General features: G+C 39.6%; 1 protein-coding gene across 4 annotated transcripts in view; it reads right to left on the bottom strand.

The window, feature by feature from the left end:
- The window catches only part of EPB41L4A (erythrocyte membrane protein band 4.1 like 4A), a 136,850-nt gene that overhangs the window by 47,714 nt on the left and 69,530 nt on the right, over nucleotides 1-19,606 (bottom strand). For all 4 annotated transcript variants that reach the window (XM_075488559.1, XM_075488560.1, XM_075488562.1 and 1 more), the window contains 4 exons: nucleotides 17,121-17,241; nucleotides 11,086-11,173; nucleotides 8,851-8,939; nucleotides 8,406-8,469 (listed from right to left, as the gene is read on the bottom strand). In XM_075488559.1, coding sequence (XP_075344674.1) covers nucleotides 8,406-8,469; nucleotides 8,851-8,939; nucleotides 11,086-11,173; nucleotides 17,121-17,241 — 362 coding nt within the window. The remainder of the gene's footprint in view (nucleotides 1-8,405; nucleotides 8,470-8,850; nucleotides 8,940-11,085; nucleotides 11,174-17,120; nucleotides 17,242-19,606) is intronic.

Genomic DNA, 19,606 nt, shown 5'->3' on the forward strand with positions numbered 1-19,606 from the left:
GACAGCTATGCATAGCATAAAATGATTATATAGTAGATTAGTCCCATAAATATGTTCCTACAGTTCCTTAAAATACAGTTTCAGGCTTGATAGGGACCTTCATCTCTCTGCAGGATTCACAAGGGGTGTAATGTGGAGAAAAATAAGTTTAATTTATAAAAAGTAAAACCAGAAACTTAAAAACTGAAGCTCTTCTAAAACAGAAAAAAAATCTAAGTAACTGGTGAAAAAATTAAAAAAAAAAAGTTTCCTCAAGAATCTTGAAGATCGTCAAGGAGAAAAATCTATTTATACTAGAATTTTCAAGAGTAACCATATTGCTCTTGCTCTTCTGGCACCCAGAAACAAGAGTCTACCCAATGAAAGATCATACTGCATTTTTACAGTTTTAAAGAAGACATGTCAAGGGGTACTTTTCATTTGCTGATTTTACAAATAACAGAAATGTAGCTTCAGATTTTATGATTTAATTTACATTACAATTTCTAGATCAGACTGTCATCTGATGTGATTTCATATAAACCCACACAACTATAGTCACTGGTGCACTTTTAAAGAATAATATCAGATCAGGCCTGTGGTATTGCAAACTTTATGCAACATGATGAGTCAATTGAACTGCTGTTAGGAAAGAACTCAGTGACTCACTTTTAATATGCAGGATCTTGCTCCTTCTTTGTCCACTCCTAAATTTTACTTCTAGGCAAAGAATCCTCTGCTGCACTTAAATTTATTCATAAAGAGAGAGATTGTGGGCTGGGGGAAGGGAGGGGCAGAGAGAAGCCAGGGGTGTTTTGGGTTTTTTTAAAGAGACTTTTTAAAAGAAGGTATTTCTGCCCTGTCTTATTATTAGCCCAGTTCAAATGCCACTGGAATTCAGGGAAAGATTCCCATCAGGGAAAAGGTTCTACTTGTCCATTTTTTCTTCTTTTTTAACTTAAAGTTTTGGAATTTTCCTATATACAGAACAAATGGCACATAACACATGAAAATCAGTAAGTGACTAAAAGAGGGACAGTATAGCTACATTGCCATATGATTCAAAGATCTGACCAGCAAACATTATTGATTCCATCATCTGAAGGCATTATTTTCTAAGGTGGAAGAAAGCTCATCTCAGCTGGTAAGAAAAAAGTTTTGATGATTAACTACGTGCTGAAACATCTATACTCAGTATGCAGCAATCAAAGGCAGTCAGGAAAAAAACAGCATAGCCCTACAGATCCAATTTATCAACAAGTTCTGGCGCTCAGATCTGGAAAATGAAACAAGTGCCTAAAAATCAGGGGACGGACCAACAAGCTTTCTGATAACACACTGAAGTTTATTTATTTGAATTTGGAGGAAAAGTGCATGTCTGAAAACTACTGCCTCTGAATGGATGCTTGTGAGAAGTCAAATAGCACAGTTAAATTTTTACTAAAGAGAGAGAAAGAAAGCCTAAAACATTCATCTCCAGGGTCTTTCACCAACACAGAGGAGACAATTCATAATTCTTCTACCATTTTTCACCTTTTCTGCGAAGGATTCAGTAACTTACTGCAACTAAGTCTAATATGACACTGTATACAGCATAACTAGGTTTAGGACTTCCTCCATTTACTTTTAAAGACTTTTTAAGGCTTGCAAGAGTACTGTGATTACCCTCACAACTTATAAATGCATATATAAAAATTAGGCAGTACTGAAGGCAGTAATATCTCCCAGGTTTAATCTTTCTCCCCTAACGGAATAAATTGACTTGTATAGGTAAAGGAAGGATGACTTTACCTGTTAACACCATGAACTTTTGTTTTTAACAAAAGGCAACATTTTTAGCATATTGAACAATTGGAATTTCTTACAGGTAGTGAGAATTAGCTGAGTTTTTCTCTTATTATTCTCACATATCTGACCAAAAGAAACAAAGACCTATTGTACTTTTACTAATGATTTATAGGAAATGACAATTCCAAACTCATTCAGTGTTGTTTGGTGCCTCATAAGCTACTCCCTGCTACTCATCCTGTTGTTTTCGGAGCGCCCAGTGTACTAAAGGTGAGGCATCATGAACCATGATGGATCACTGCTTCCAGAGCAGTCCTGGTCATCTGCACGCTCTGAAGATCTCCCCTCTCCTTTGAACCAGCTTTGGTGTTTGTCTATTCTTTCAGAAAGCCAGCTGTGCTCACCAAACAAGCAGAAAATAACTTATTTTTGTACGGTGATTTTTGATCACATCTGTGATGTGCACGGGCAAGGGAGGGGGCAGGACCACATAGCCAGAGGCTGCAAAAGGACAGGCATACCCCTTGCAGCAGTACCTAGCTGTTGAGCTCTTTCACTACCTTCTCCTAATCCTGAAAAAGGGGAGACACTAAAAAACTGTGAGGACAAACATAAAATATTCCCCTCCTTTTAAATGCTTTAAAATCTTGTTCTGCAGTCTCCAAAACATGCTAAAGCTCATATTGCCATAGCCTAACCACCATTTTTAGCCATGGGAGGAGAACTAGTCTAGCACAGGGGATGCAGGTAGCTTGACTATACTACGAGCTTACAAATAGACGGGCACTCAGACTTGTAGCCACAGCCCTTATCTGTTTTATGCTCCTCTCAAATCAGCCAGAAGACTGATCTGGCAGGGCCTTTGAGATCTCCACTAAACAGTTGGTAATTGGTACAGCTCTCCACTACACACCCCACCCACCCACCCACACACTCTTAACTCAAAGACTGAAAGCATGTTACTAATGCCTTCAAAGGAGACAAGTCAGAGGGGTCATTGCTCTACCTAACCACAAAATGCCTCTGGAACTGCTAGAGCCGACATATTAGCTCAGGAGTGACCACACTGGCCTTTGCAAACAGTTCCCAGCTTGCTCTGCCACGCCAGCGTGATTACACAGCTTTCAAGCTCAAGGCTGCTTTGCGCCCAGCTAGCTCAGTGCCCAGGCAGGGCAAGCTCAAGTCCGCCTGGAAGAGAAGACACACACTTAAAATGACAGTTCTTCCCTCTAGAGGCCAGAAGATCCCTTGTTTGTGAAGTTCATGGATTACTCCAAAGATAAGAGGGCCACTATCAGTAGACTTACACCCGTTCTGTGGAGCACTGCACCCATCCACAGATCAAAAACGTTTTGAAAACCTGTGATTCAGAGCAGGTTTAAGCTGCTATAATTTATGACAAGACATATATTGGTTCCCACCAATCCAGGCTCAGAAAATGAAGAAGAAAAACCCAAACCCAAAACGACAGTAGGAACCCACAGCCAGCACACACACCACTTTTCCTAGTCACACTGAATATTAATATAGCGTAAGGTGGGATCTTGCCCCATTACAGAGCACACTGCATGTACATGTAACACAAATATTAACACTAGCTCTGAAGCTACTGCTGCCCAACATTATTCGTTGCCAGATCAGGCACATACCTGGATACTATCAATTGTTAACTCCAATAGGAAATATTCTGTCTTTATATATTTACACAGTGCATGCTAGTCATAGCTTATGTAACAGGCAATGTACTATTACTGGTTACACAAGGTCAATCTTTAAGAACATTATACAAGTCAGGAATTAATAATGCTGTGCCAGTTTGCGTAAAGCACGTCAAGATTGAAACAAACATATCTCAGCCTCATATTATACCAATAAAAAAAAAGACTAAAGAAGAACTGACAAAAAAAGCTGACAGTAACACCTTAGTGGCAATGTATTTAAGTTTATGCAGGAATTTTAATCCTAGTTCTCCTGCAAAAATGTTCATTACTGAAGATTTTGCTATCAAGCCTTGAACCAATCTTACACTCCTTCTACGATGGCTCACAAAGTGGTTAAGAAAAGGCAAGAAAACCCCCAACCAACCAAAACAAGCCCAAACCGTTCTATATGATATATTAACACCGCTGTGCTTGCTCACATCAACCCTCCACTACCACTCTGGCTTAAGTGCAAATGCAAATGACACAGAAGTCATTTGTAATTCTTGAACCATAATAAAAATCCAGATGCTTGATCTTGATGCTATTTTTGTCTGGAATTGAAATCTAAACTAAAGTGGAGTTTAGAACAGGAGGAACATCTCTTCAAACCCTGCTCAATCTTCCTAAGAAACTGCGAGAAGAATAAATCAAATTAGAAGTTTCTGCCTAGAACTTGTAACTGAAGATGGAATATAATGTGACAGGGCAAGAAGGGATACAGCTGAACCACCTTATTAATGGAATTACTTTTCAGACTTCTGACAGTTACAAAAAGCAGTTTAAAAAAAATAAAGCATATTTCCAGGGTTTTCTGAGACTATTTAAAAGAACACAAAAATCTTGTATTTAGACAAGTTTCAGCCACTAGAATGGGGAGCATTATGTGCTTTGGAATTGCCCTGAAGTTCCTCTAGCTGGCATCAGTGGTTGGTATTGCTCCTGAAAACAGTCTTTACCAACTTCACCTTATAAATTCAGCTGAGCTAGGCCTCTTCATCTGACTAAGCAAGACTGCAGAGGAAGGCATGTCTTGGAAATGTGTAAATCATTTTTAATCACACAAACAGTTTGGGGGTTTGTTCTGACTTGAAAGAACCCAAATTTCAAAATCCCTCAAAACAAAAATTTCAGACTTCCAAAAGACCCTTCTCTTACAACAAAAAATAATGAAAGCAAGTGTTTTGCACATTCAACACTTTGTGGTTTGGTGAAAGAGAAACATGAAAAGTAACAAGTACAGAAGCTTCGCATAAACTCTGAGGAGTGAAATCATTCACTTGCATGTTCAGACACAGTGCAACCAAAGTAAAAGGCGCTGTTACAGAAAACAGTATGGGTTTGTGGGGAACAGCACAGAAGTACTTGGTACCTACAGGCAAAAAGGCTCCACATCTCTCACTCCTGCATATTATTACATTTACATTCCCAGCCTACACAATCTATCAAAGCATGTTTTCTCTATTTTGTTTCATGTCCTTAGTTGAGAGAGAGATCTAGGAAGCAAGCTGTGTTCCTCACATGGGGAAAGCACAGAGGTGTGCTGTGCACCCCTTTGGTTACCCACTTCCACATAGTGCCTCCATTGTGACTAGGCGCCGTTTTGCTGCATCGGGGCGGTGCAGGGGGGGCGGCTTTGGCAGTTTCCAGCAAGCTTGCTCAACAGACATCTACGCTACCCGGAACTCTGCACAGGCATCAGACGGATCTCTTAGGTTTTCTTAAAGGACATGGCACAAAAATACACTTCTCTCATCTTCAAAAATTCTTTGTGATTGTTCGTCGTGTTCAGGGAGTCCTTCTGTGCAGTTGTCACAGGGGAAGGGTTCCTAGTTTCATGCTGATGCTTAGTGGTTTCATGGAAAGCCTAGCATGTTTCTAGCTCGGAATTCACAGCATGGGTTCAGTCAGGAGACAATGAAATACTGATTCAATGATTAACACCACTGAAAAAGAGTTTCTGTCAGCTGGTCCAGGTCATTACTGTCACATGTCAGGATAACTCACAGACGGCCAAACATTAAGGCCATCTTGTTTATGAAGGGGCAATAGCAATAGCCTTAGGCAGAAAACATATAATACAAGCAAAGTAGTAAAACATAAAACCAAAATACTGATGACCATGCTTGCACACAATAGCAACAGGTATGCAGGAAAAACATAAAGAAGTTAAATATACAGGAAGTGTTCTCATGGAAGACATATGAAGAAGTACAGGAGACTACAAAACAGGAAAGGTGAAGCACCTTTATTATAAGACAGTAAGCATAAGTATCTTCTGCTCAGTAAATCGTCAAGTTTATGAAAAGTGAAACAATGGAAACAAAAAACTCAGCAGCCATAATATGGCTGACACAGACACCCCACAGTGTATTTTTCAGGTATGGTCCTGTACAGTTAGACTGCCATGTCTGCCATCTGTCAAGGAGATCAGGATGTCCACTTGCACCCCTTTAGTGGGAAGTACACATTCAAGTTCTTTCAGTAGGTTTGAAAAAAAACTCAGACAAATTTACTGAAAGGGAGAACGAGGAAGTTATCACAAGTAACCTCGTGCAGGGGAAGAGCAACACTTCATTGGTACTAAAAGCACCAACAACTTCCTCTTGATGAGCAGGTGTACCCATGAAAGATGCTCATCAGTGTGAATAAAGGTAGCTAGTGTGTGGAAACACAAACCAAAATCCAGCCTGTAGTTTTCACTACAATATGGAAAATGTGATTCACACAAAGCACTCAATATACTCAGAAATAATTTGTTTTTCTTACTACATGATGTTAACTCCTTCACTATATGCCATAAAGCTCTGTCTAAGATACAGGAAAGTCTCCATTATTTCTTCTTTTCCTGATTCTTTTCTGTCATTCTCTCCCAACTAACTGGAAACACGTAACACATTCCAGACTTGGTATACCACATCTGAAACAAGGAAAGTGTTAATTCCCTGGGCTGTACAGTGATATCCCGGGAGCTAGGATGAAGTAAAAATGGCACGTTTACTCTCCTATCATATACTGCAAACTCATGTCCCACATGGAATGACAAAGTGATAGCATTTATTCCAAAAAGCAGAAGAATAAAAGAAATTTGTGAATTAAGTTTTCAAGCAGTATTGGAACATACAGTCATACAAATACACTGATGAGCTTTTCCTCCTTTGGGTGAAGAACAGCACAAATTGTTATGATGGCTTTAATCCAGAGACTAAGGCTACTGTTTACTTATTCCAATACATAATTTTGTTCAAAGTAACACCACCAGAACATTTAAAAAAACGGAGAGGAAGATTTTTCTGGGCCTTTTTGGCCTTTCCTTATCTTATTAGGATATGAAGCACTGTAGAAACACTTCAAATGAGTATTAGTTGCAAAGGAGATTTTAATGATGGTACACACCCTTGTACTTACTGTTCTCTTGAATGATTTCCTAAAAGTACCTGTCAAGACTTGAAATTACCAAGTGCTGTCGAAGTGTTTGCCTTGCGATCACAATAGTAAGCGTTCACCAGCCATCAACATTCACACTCTCAACTCAAGCACATTTTCCAAAGCTTCCAGGTTTTCTGCTCAGCATGTTAAACCTTTGCAGTTCCACATGGTTCAGACAAAAACTATACAAATGTGACATCAAACAGAAACTACAGCATCACTTCAATACAATTCACTCTAAGTCAAACTTGGACTTGTTTATACATGAACAGGCATTCACCCTTCACATGAAACATTGAGAAAAGTTTTCCCAACCTTCCCCCAGCCTTCAAACAACTCTCTGATTTCAACAAACACACCATCAGAAATAAAATTCCCATAGATCACCACACCACACACTTGGGAGTAACAAAAACAAAACTTGCCAATACAACTGCATAAGAAATGCTTGTTTTCAAGAATTTGAAATAAGAAACAGAACCAAGACAACCAGCCAGGGGTACACTTACATTTCCTAGAATGTACCAAACGTACCAAATGACCTCATGGAAAAATCATGGACAAGACTAACAACCACTACATAGAGGAATGAAGATACGTGGATAATCAGGAAAGGGGAATACTGCCAGCAGGTTAATACTTCTTCAAAACTATAAACTTTCAGGCCTAATATTCCAAAGAGACCTACAAAGTATTTTCAAAAAATAACTCAGCAAACTAAACTTATAACTCAACCAGATACCAAAAATCACAGACTGACTGCAATTATTTGTTTTATTGCACTTCATAATTTTCCCTACATCCTCAACACTCTCCTCCTCCCCTGCCCCACATGCTTCATAGGGGATAAGTATCTTTCTCTTTTTTCCACTGACTCTATCTTAAAACCTCTTCGCTTGCTATCAACCTGCTATCCTTGCTTCACTGGAACCAACATTGTTTTCTCTCAAATGATCTAACAACACAATGAAGTTAAACTCTGACAAATGGGTTTCGAGCTATATATTATGTGGCTGCTTCTGTTTCCAAGGTACAAAATTACTTGTGCCTCACAGCTTTGTGAGTTTTCCTCCATCCACATTTTCGTTAATATTAGGTTTCCCTGTATATTTAGCCTAGGTTAAAAGCACTATCTAACATCATAAACAAGGCACTGCAGAAGTAGTCTACTCTATTTTACAGAGCACGATATAAAATGATAAATGTTATAAAATTCCTACTTCAGTACTGTTCTGCTGAAGTTCTCTCCCCTTGCCTGCAAAATGTGGACAGAAAATCTTTCTTCCTCCTCTTTCTTTAATAAAACTGCAAGCACCATCAGGAACACACTACACTTGAGGATAAGGTAATTTTCTTGCAGTAACTATCAATAAAATTAATTTCACTTTGATGGTTTCTTGCAGTAAATTTCAATAAAATAAATTAGACTTTGATGGACACACAAAATTTCCCACTTCATTAGACCTGAGATTACTTTTTTTTTTTCCCCAGGCTTAAATAAAAACTTACATCTTTTCCCAGGACTCTAAGTTCAAACTGTGTCTCCTTGAAGTGAACTTTTGTAATTCTAGGCCTGTAATATTGGAAAAAAAGACAGAATTTCATGAGACTTTAATTTCATGCATAATAAAACATAAAGTTGTATATATTTACATACAAAGACAAAAAAGAATTCACAGGTAGATTTTTTTTTTCAGGTATGCACCAGGTATCAACAGAAAACTAGCAGTATTTAAACATTTCAGCATGACTATGATAAAGGTCAGCTATTTTTTTCAAAACTTGGATTATCAAAGAATTAAAAATCTGTATAATCCAGACAAAGATTAGGAATTCCAGCTATACTTTTTTTTTATAGATAAAATTAACCTTTCAAATAGATACCACAAATCATACATTTCCATACAACAACATGGTTATTGTTTTAGCAGACTCCCATTTAAATTATACATACCAGAAATATTTTCCTACTTGTTTTTTGTTCTTGTAGACAACAACTCCTATGGGTGTTAATCCTAAAAAATATTCAGATTTGTTTTCACCCTAGAAAATAAAAATGCATGTCATTCATACAGTTGCAACTTGTATCACTGTAGCAGTGAGGTCTAGTGAGGAAGTCAGCCTGATGACTGACTTGAACATACTGTTTCACTCTCTGTGCAAATTAGAAAATAGTACTTGATCTGCTGATGAAAACTTCTATACAAAAACTTGTAGGCACAGAAGCAAAGAGGCAAGAAAGAATGGCAGTGAGGGAAAGAATGGGAGATTCCACATACCATGGTGAAAAAGAAAAATAACTTTTTTTTTTTAAGGAATTACTTTCAGCTATTTGGCAAACGGCCAAAACTCAGATACTAAACTCTTTATTCAGACATGAATGCAACAGACATCCAACCTTTCAGCTGAAGGTACATAGTGATTTTCTGACCTATTCTACTATAATATAACCTCACAGCTGGCTTCTCCCTCCTGAACCTGCGTACTGCTACCAAGTGAAGTAGCTCCTTTGAGAGATTCAGAGCATTTTGTTTAGAATGGGTAGCAACATGCAAGGAACAGCCGCGTGCATCGTCTCCACCAAAGGAAACCGTTCCTGAGGTCAGTATCCAACTCACAAACTGCATCAGGAGAGAACAGGATGAAAACTCTGGTGCCAAGTGGCAGAAGGCCCCTGCCTCCCCAGCTTACCATCAGTAACCAAAGTCAGATGCACCCTACACTTGAAAGAGTACAAACCTTGGTGCATGAGATCAAAAGAAAGTCAGATGCAAAAGCTCATTTAGCTTTTTTAGCAAAAGCTCAAAAGCTGCCTACTTGAGGCAACGAGGAAGAGCCCTGCAAGCTCTAAACCAGCAGAACACGAACCACAAAAAACATCATCTGTGAGACGGACTGACTGTAGAAAGTGACATTCTGTGTGACTACTGATGTGAGAAAACTCAAGCACACCTCCACGAGCTCTGCCTGTGCTTCTCCTCCTAACTGCTAAAGGCAACTTTACTTTTAATATGACCAAGCAAGGAAAAGAAGTACACCTCTTCATATGTGCAGCTTCAGTCTCAAATGAGGGCTTCTGTTGCTGTTGTAATATAAATAGAAAGGATGATATTCATGGGTTAGACTTAGGGATATTACAACTCACCCCTCATTACCCAGGCAGGGATCTCATTGCACAGCAGAAGCAAGCTAAGAGAAAAAAAAAATTCCAGGCTCTGCTAATTTAATATGATTTTGTTGGATCATGTTGAATCTTGTTCCAGTAACTCCCCCAGCTTTCTATGGGTGGGAGGGGCACAGAGCATGGGATATGAATACAATTAAGCCACAGGGTGTATTAAAAAGTACTTCATATTGCGAGCTACACAATTTTCAGCAGGAAATACATACTTAATCTTCTGGTAGTATCTTGATTTCTTTTTCTTTCAAGTAATTTTACAAAGTACTGACATCTAACTCAGTGAACTATCTACATTACAACTCCCCATTTGAACTTCTGATTTTCTTTATTCAAAAAAACCTGCCACAAGTGCAATTATTCAAACAAGATAGAATAATGTTTCCACCACGAGCGCATAGCCTCCAGGTGATAACTTGGATCCAGTCCCAACGTACATGCTGTTTTACAAAAGTGGAGGGTTTTGCTGAGGCAATACAGACAACTTGCAATGCTGCAAGATACAGCAGAGGAAAAGCTGGAAACATACTCTGAATCTTCAGCAAAACCTTCACAAAGAATATTAAAAAAACCCAGACATGCTGCTGCTACCCCACCCTAGTTTTTGCGACGATATTGAAAAGGTTTCAGGACACACTTTCTGTTATTTATACAAGAATAACGTGCAAATTCTTGTGTCAAAGACAACGGTTATAACCCTCTCTCATCTCTCGTGACACTTGCACTAATTACTTCTTATTTATCTGAAGTGTTTTTCCCAGAGTATAACTGATTGTCTTTTATAGGTGTAATACAATCACAGTCTTTCATCTGAAAACCATTAGGCTTCTGTATGCATGAATCACTAAATCCCCTCAGTCTGTAAATATATCTTCCTTTGCAATTCTTAAGTACAGCGTTTCCTTTCAAGTTATTCTGTGGCAACTAAACTATATAAATACTCTCCCTCACATTAGTAGAAGAAAATTTTTTTCATCGTTACCAAGTTTAAAATATTTAAACTATACTTACATAAACAGGATGGAGATCGACTCCATACATTTCCAGGGATTTGGCCACCCCTAAGTAGTTCACTTCTGCCTCAGCAGGAACTTGACCCCTGTAAACAAAATTCTGTGTAAGAACCTTGCACTTCCAGTCAACATATTAAAATAGATCATATTAATAAATACAGTTTGCTGGCAGGTATGCAACCCTTCCTACCATTTGTTTAGACTGTCATTATCCTTTCAGCACTGTACTTCTGCTTGCTCCAAGTGAGACTGGACAGTAGGAACAAACTTTTATAAACTCTCTGTTGTAAGATCCTACCACAGATGTATGCTATCATATATGCAATGTATGCCTACTATGGTGTCTAATCCTTTCCCTGCTGTCACAAACACACTCCAGACATTCCATTTTTAGGCTTGAATATGCAAAATAACTTTTTTTCCAATACCTACATGATTATTAATAAATCAGGAATGGAATCATTGACTAGGGTACTATTTCGTCATAGCAGTGCTGAAGCTACAAAGGATTTCTGAAAGCAGAGTTCATGGCTTCAGATAAAATATTTCTTTCTTCACAAAATCTTGCCTACAGGAAGTCACACCAACTGGTAATACCCAAGTCTGCTACTGGGAAAACAAAGTTTGGAGTCTGTCTCAAGGGATTGCCAGTTTCAAAGATCCAGCTTGCCTTCCTATCTGCAAGTACCACTTCATCAGTTAAAAACTACCATCAGCTGCATGCTGATAGGAAACAATGGGGGAAAACTGGTGGGGGAAAAAAACCTGGCTACTAGGAACATATTTGACATCTCTGATGAAGGATTTATTTTCAAAAAGAACAAAATTGCTAAATAAATTCAACAGCTTTCAACAGACTTATCCTCAGAATTTAATTTGTTCTTCCCTTAATAACTGCCATTGATACAAGAGCAAGACACTCTGTTGCAAGCCTGAAATAATTGAAACTGCATTTTCATCTTCACTCCTTTTTAATACTTCTGCAAAAGCTACTGGACTGTTATTGGGAAAGTACAGCACATCTTGTGAAAACATCAATTCAAAAAGATGCACATCCTTCTTCACCCTGCGATTGTTCTCTTGGGGAAATAATTCACTGCATTTGCTACCTTTCAAATTCAAGGAGAACTCAACATTTTGACTCAAGACCTGGCAAAGTCCTGCAATATGCACATTCTCGCTTCTTGTCTCGCTATTCTCTCCAGCCTAGCAATTACTTTCCAGGTTTTCCCAACTTTGTGTTATGCCTGACAAGGTAAAAAACACATCCAATATGAAAGACATGAAACAGCAGTGCTTGCATGAATACAACAGTATTTAAAATGCCTTCTTTGTATCTGGGAGATGGGCTGCTTCAGCTCATCTTATCCACGTAGCAGCACTGATACTGTTCCAAGGACTCCTGGAAAAGCAGCAGACCTGAAGCTTGTAAGAGAAACCCCTTACTTCAAGAGCTGGATTTCCCAGTAGATCTGTGATTCATGTCTGTATTCAGAATATTCAGAAAACTGGATATTCAGCACATCAGCATTGCCACATCTGACATGTCTTTTATCCATTTCTGCTATAAAAGTTTACTCCACAGCTTGATTTTTTTAAATCTTGTTGGTAGTTCTCAGAAATGTAAGCAAAACATTCACTGGAGCAGTATTGTCTTACTGAGTTCCGAGGCAGGCTAAATACCAGTCCTGAGCAAAGTGGATTACCCCATTACTGTATTAGTGCTAGAAGCCAACACCAATTTAAATACCTCTGTTAGTGTTTCCTTACTGACCATACTTAGAAAAATGCTGATGTGCTTATCCTACTCTTCTCACCTGTCTCTGAAAGTACCAAAAGGCTCAAATGTCAAATAAGTGTGTGCATGTGTATAAATATTTTCACAATGATATATGATTTATAAGAAAGTGTATTTGAAAAAATATTAAAGGAAGTAAAGATGTGAGCTGGAGCTTCTGATGGAAGCCGGAGGAAGAAGTCCTCCCAAATGCAGATGGAGAAGACAGAACATGAAGGGGAGAGGGGAATGTCAGGGACTGAAACAATTCCCACCATTACAAAGGGTAAGTGTTTCATTTTTATTGTGCATGAAAACACAAACTCTCTGCAGCATCATACAACCTGACAATACACCCCAAAACTGAAACAGTCTTTGCAGTTGGTAATGACAGAGCAGGCAATGTAACAGCCCTGCAGCTGACATGCACCGCTCATTTAGATGGACAGAGCACCTGAGTGCCAGTGATGGCCCAAACAATACTGAAAGCTATTCTCAAAGCTAACTATCAGGGGCGTTTTAGCTTTCCTTATGCCCCACTGACAGCATGTAATATCGATTCAAAATACACCAACAACTGACTTGCCAAGTATCAGTTAGTCCCAGATCTGCTGCAGTCTGGAATAGGCAATGTCAGAGGGCCAGTACAAGCTCTCCCATTTGCACTGAGGGATCATATCCTTCCTCCAGGACCACGAGCATCTGCTTCCTCACGTGCAAGCCCTGAACCTACTGCTTGCTTCTCCAGATGAGCATGACAACATAAGGTCACCTCACCCTGCTATCTGACTTTGGGATTGTCATGCTGGTTTACAGGTGGGACAGCAATTGCAGTAGGCAGGCTGCAGAGACTTGATGCAGTCAGAAAATCCCCCTACCTCTGACTTCCCTCACCTTACTTGATTTAGAAACTTGCTCAAAAAAATGCATCCTGAATGAATCCCTGAATAGCTATTGTGCCATGTAACAAACTGAGAGATAACCTGCAACCAAAAACAGCTTCTCTGGAGGTAACTAGCAGAATACGTGCAGTGCCACAGCTGTGTTGCAAAAAAACCCCGTGCTTCCATGCTGGGCTCCAGAAAGGATAAAGAAGTTCTTCCAAACCATACCACAAACCTGTCCCTAGAATGTCTTTGGTATGTGAGATAATTTGGGATATGCCCTCAGCCATTCTAGCTTCAAACTTCTTAACTAAAGAGACCGCTGTCAGCTATGCAGAAGTCAATGCTGGCAGTGCTGACAATGTCAGGCTGAACTAGCAATGGGTACACCTTAGTTTTACTCTCTTTTCTGATGCTGCTAAATCCCTGACACCTAATTGCAGCCAAGCAGCAAAAGTATCAGAGCTCTAGATCAATAAGCGTATAAAAACACTAGAGACAGTGTTAAAACAGTTATCACTCCTTTTTGCAACCACTGTTCCCCCGGCTTCTGAATTTCATCTTCAAGGTTATAAACTTTTTGAGGCAAATGGGTCTTGGTCTGGTTTACTACACTAATGACTACAGAAACTTGAGAGAGAGGAATGAAGGTTTCTTAGTATCAGTGGCCTGGTACATAGCAATTCATCTCAAGTTCCACTTCTCAAATACAACTGCTGTGATGTTGAACCAAACAAACTTTCTGTGACTCAGTTTCCAATCTCTGGAACAGAAAAAACAGTACTTCACAAAAGGACCTGTAGTAAGGTTCTCTGCAACGCATCAATTGCTATAAGGCAGTCAGGCAATGACATAGAAATAATTATTGAACAATAGACTCTATTCCCTGAAAAAGAAAGCTCAGGTCAATGTGGCAACTGGCACAGACTCCAACTACAGGAGGACTTTTCAAAGAGAACAGCTGTATCTCTGAGTTAATACCTATTCTCATTAAACAAGGCACAAATAACACTAACACACAAAACTACAGGCAAGAAATTATTTAACCTTTATCCAGACTTCATTATAGCAAGAGAATCAAGAAATCTAGATCTACATACAAGATGGCTAGCTCTGATTATCTCTACATTACTTTGACAAAGGGCATGATGAACATACTCATAAAATGTTTCTTACTGCTCTCACCTTAATAAATGGTTATATCACAATTGCACCTAACTTGGATTTGTTAGAACAAGCTTCTTTACACTTAACAGGAACATGAACTTGGAGATAAGCAAGTAAATGTTTATTTTGGCTTTATGTACAGTTGAACTTCTGGCATATGTTTTATTTTCAAAACCTATTTCACGTTTTGCATTTTTGAAGGCACTCTGGTCTAATATTTGGAACAGCAGCTTGGGAAGCCAAATCTCTCTGACTTCCAGTGCTTTCATACAGTGACTGGTGGTTCAGCCTCTGTTACTCATACACCAAAAGTACAACAGTCTAAAACTGATCTCACTGAAAGTATTTCATATGTGGAAGGCCATTTCTAAAAATCAGTAAGTGGGAGAAAAAGTGGCTCTGAATTGCTGGGGATTTTTTTATATTTTTTGTATGTCTAGAGACAGAGTTATACCTCCTTAAAGAAGATGACTACTTACACAGCTGCTGCAAATGCATCTAGTATTTCAGCTATATTCACACAGGATGACTTTCTGGCTCTTCCTTCTTCACTAGAAATTACGTTCTTTGCTCCAACTTCCCTACGAGATTGCTATGTTTTTCCTCTCTATGTTGCTGCCCTTGTTCCTCTCTCAAGCACTGACAGAACCGATGGGGCCAGAGATTGCTAGTTTGTATCTTGCTTTGCTTATCTGTTGGGCACTCCATTCCATCTCCTCATTGTCCATATTGCAGTTTTGCTTCCTACTCCGTTGACAAGTAATCAAGGGAAGGCATTGTATGCACAAATTGCAGTTTGACAGAAAATCAACTGAATCCCAAAACAGCATCTTGGGATCCACCATCAGGCAGAGATTATCCAGAATGTCAATGATAGTACAACTCACATGTTTTGCATCCAAGGTGATTATTATTCCAATAACTGCAAGATGGAGAATTGAAGTTTTGCAGTCCCTGTTATAAAAATGAATCTGTCTTTTCCAGCTTTTGCGAAGGTTATGTTGGGATTGCATGAATCTCCCAGGTCTGTTGACATACATGTTTCAGAACTCTGCAGTTCTTTGTCCTGTCTGCAGTGTGCCTAATATTCTCCTCCTGCAATCTCTTCAACAGTTGCCCCTGCCAAGTACCATAACTCTAGCTTATTCCTGCCTCTCAGCTCCTTCTCACATATAAGAAATGTTATCAGGTACAGTTTCAATGTCTGTGAACTTCTGTAGTACCTCGTTCAGTAAACCAAAATTATTTCGAGGCCCACCAGATACCCTGTGTTTCCACTGCTTTAAGGTCACACGCGAAGTTTTGGAATTTGTTTGGTTTTTGTCCAGAAACCAGCACTTTGAATGCCCTGTGTTATTCAGTGCTGTCTGATGACTCTGTTTCTAGGCGCTGCTTTTTTTCTTATAAATCATATGTTCTTCCTTACCGTGGAATCCATTATATTGACCACCGCCAATATGTTTTATGTAAGTTATGTTGGTTAATAAAATGAAAGGACTTTATGCTTGTAAAAGCAAACTGTCTCTTTAATTCATGCAGATGTTGCAACTGAGATTATCACTTAAACCATGGGCATACAAACTGCTTTCCTGGTACCTCCTGCAATGTGAGCTGCTCCCACAAAGATTCATGCAGGTTGCTACAAGCACTCCTTCATTATCCCAGCTAAGGATCTGGCAAGAAAATAGAGGCTTCATTGTACCAAGTGCTGTACACTATTAGATTAAAAGTGGTTTTGTCCTAACACTTCATTTGAATACACAGGGCAGTGTCAAGAAAGAAATGTTATTATCCCCATTTTACAGACAGCAGACTGAGGCATGGGCATAATAAGCAATTTGTCCAAAATTATGCAGGAAATCTGCCCTGGAACAGGGAACTGAACTCACAGATTTTTATTTCATTCTTTTTAACTACAAAACGAAGTGGAAACAGGAGTGCTATTAAAACTGCTGGTTCTGAAAGACCCGTACCTAGGTCTGACAGACCTCGTATTTCCAGTTATTGTCCTACTCAGTTCCTAAAAGAACAACTCCAATTACGTAAAATGTTTTCTCTTTCTGAGGGATGTAACTGGATGCCCTGTGTTCCTTCCTTGGGTCTAGAGACCTCCACTCTGCACAAGAAGCTGCTCCCTTCCCTGCCTACCAAACATCTCCGAATCTGATGTTACCTGCCGAGTTCCCAACAGTACTGAGTTCTTACATCAGAGTTTTGTGTATCCGCTCTATGGCATCTTCCAGCTCTTCCTTCTGGTCTGGAACGAAGCGGTACTCCGAGACGTAACCCGCAGTGTGCTTATATGGGTCATAGTCACCCAGCTCAGCTAGAGGACACAAGAAGAAAAGAAAGGTCACTTACTGTCAACGCTTTATGTTAACAAAAAAATATGTTCCATAATCCACCTATTTGTTGCCAGCCACCTCCTTCCAACTGACTGTCAATTTACCATGCACTCAGTCAAAAAACCCAAAGACAGTACAGAACTGTTCATATTAGCGCACATAAAACCAACAAAAAATGTCTTCAATCATTTTAAAAGAGAAATGGAAGGTTCAAAAAGCTAGAGGTTTTGACAGGAAATCTGCCACTTCTACAGGACTAGATATAATTTTGTCCAAGCCAGCAAAGTTGAATTTTGATGACGTATATTGTTTGGCAGCATATGTAAAATAAGTGTTGAAGAAAGTCTAGTTTTTGGAATACCTGTGCCCTCGCAATAAGCTGTAATATTACAGACAGAACTGATCCATGTTCTTGCTGGGACTTCTAACACAAATGTCAGTGTGGGAATGCGAATGGAGACAAATATCCTGAGACACCTAGAGGTATGCCCTTCTAAGGGTAAGCATTGGTTCTTGTGAGGAAACACCAGACTTCATTTTTCAATACAATATCAATATATTTCCTGAACATTAAATTCACTTTCAAAATAAAAATATTTTTAAAAATAATTTTCTTAAAGAAAAGAACCTAATGAATAGCTGATATAATTTTCTTTGAAACAACCTTGAATTTGCATACATTAGTCATACCAGTTTACATGTTGCCATGCAATTATAAAATAAATACGCACCTTGGTCAGAACTCACTTCTACTGATCTTAACTCTAATTGTATCTATCTGAGAAACTCTGCGAAAGTTAGTATTTCAATTTTTTAATAACCCTGAGTAAAATTTGTGTAGACTGGGTTTCTCTGAGAAAAGCTTCATGGAAGGTTTCTATCCAATGCCCATTAAGCCAAAAAAATAGCCAAAAGAAGGCTTCAGGAGACAAGAAAAAACAGACTCATCTCATAACTCATGTTTCTTTCCAGAATTTAATGACGTTTCTAGAACAAGACAGCGATCTGCTCAGTAGAGATGTTGAGAAGTTTCTCTAGAAAACCTCCGTAAAAATGATGTGGTCCTTGCCCGTAGCAGGAACAAGAACAGGAATGACTACAACAGCAACAACTCCAGCATTCCCAATAGGAAAATGGGTATATTCTGCAAACTGTGCCATCAGTAATGATTTTTCCAGCATTACCACTATAATAGTCTGCAGTCTTTGGCCATGAAAGGAGGAAACGATTCATGTGCTAAGGACAGGATCTGCCCGGAGACCAAATATGAAATGCAGGCACAACCTGCATAGAATCATAGAATCATAGAATCGTAGAATCATTAAGGTTGGAAAAGACCCCTAGGATCATCTAGTCCAACTGTCAACCCAACACCTCCATGCCTACTAAACCACGTCCCGAAATCTACACGTTTTTCAAACTCCTCCAGGGATGGTGACTCCACCACCTCTCTGGGTAGCCCGTTCCAATGCTAGGCCACCCTTTCAGTAAAGAAATTTTTCCTAATATCCAGTCTAAACCTCTCCTGACGCAACTTGAGGCCATTTCCTCTCGTCCTATCACTCGTTACTTGGGAGAAGAGGCCAACCCTCACCTCTCTACAACCTCCTTTCAGGCAGTTGTAGAGAGCAATAAGGTCTCCCCTCAGCCTCCTTTTCTCCAGACTAAACAACCCCAGTTCCCTCAGCCGCTCCTCATAAGACTTCTGCTCCAGACCCTTCACCAGCTTCATTGCCCTTCTCTGCACCCGGTCCAGCACCTCGATGTCTCTCTTGTAGTGAGGGGCCCAAAACTGAACACAGTATTCCAGGTGCGGCCTCACCAGTGCCGAGTACAGGGGCACGATCACTTCCCTAGTCCTGCTGGCCACACTATTTCTGATACAAGCCAGGATGCCATTGGCTTTCTTGGCCACCTGGGCACACTGCCGGCTCACGTTCAGCCGGCTGTCAACCAGCACCCCCAAGTCCTTTTCCACCGGGCAGCTTTCCAGCCACTCTTCCCCAAGCATGGTGAAAGCAGAGCCTGTGGCTAGAGCAGGAGATGGGTAGAGGACTCTGGGAGAACACGTGGCCCTGGCTCCTCCTCCAGATCTCAGCAGCTTCTAGCTTCACTGGTAAAGACACCACTGATATCATTACAGAAGCAGAGCTTCTTGCTATTACTGAATTCCCACAAACACACTTCATCTCAGTTTGGAAAAGAAAAAAGCGCAGTCTGGCACATCACCCTTGGAAAGGCTGTTGACCTCAGTGCTGATGCTTTGGGTTCATGTTTTCAGTATCTGACACAGACATTTCTCAGGTGTCTTTGTATACTTTGAACAACTGCAGGCCCTAAATAAAA

This window comes from Mycteria americana, chromosome Z (genome assembly GCF_035582795.1).
Source record: "Mycteria americana isolate JAX WOST 10 ecotype Jacksonville Zoo and Gardens chromosome Z, USCA_MyAme_1.0, whole genome shotgun sequence".
Classification (NCBI taxonomy): Eukaryota; Metazoa; Chordata; class Aves; order Ciconiiformes; family Ciconiidae; genus Mycteria; species Mycteria americana.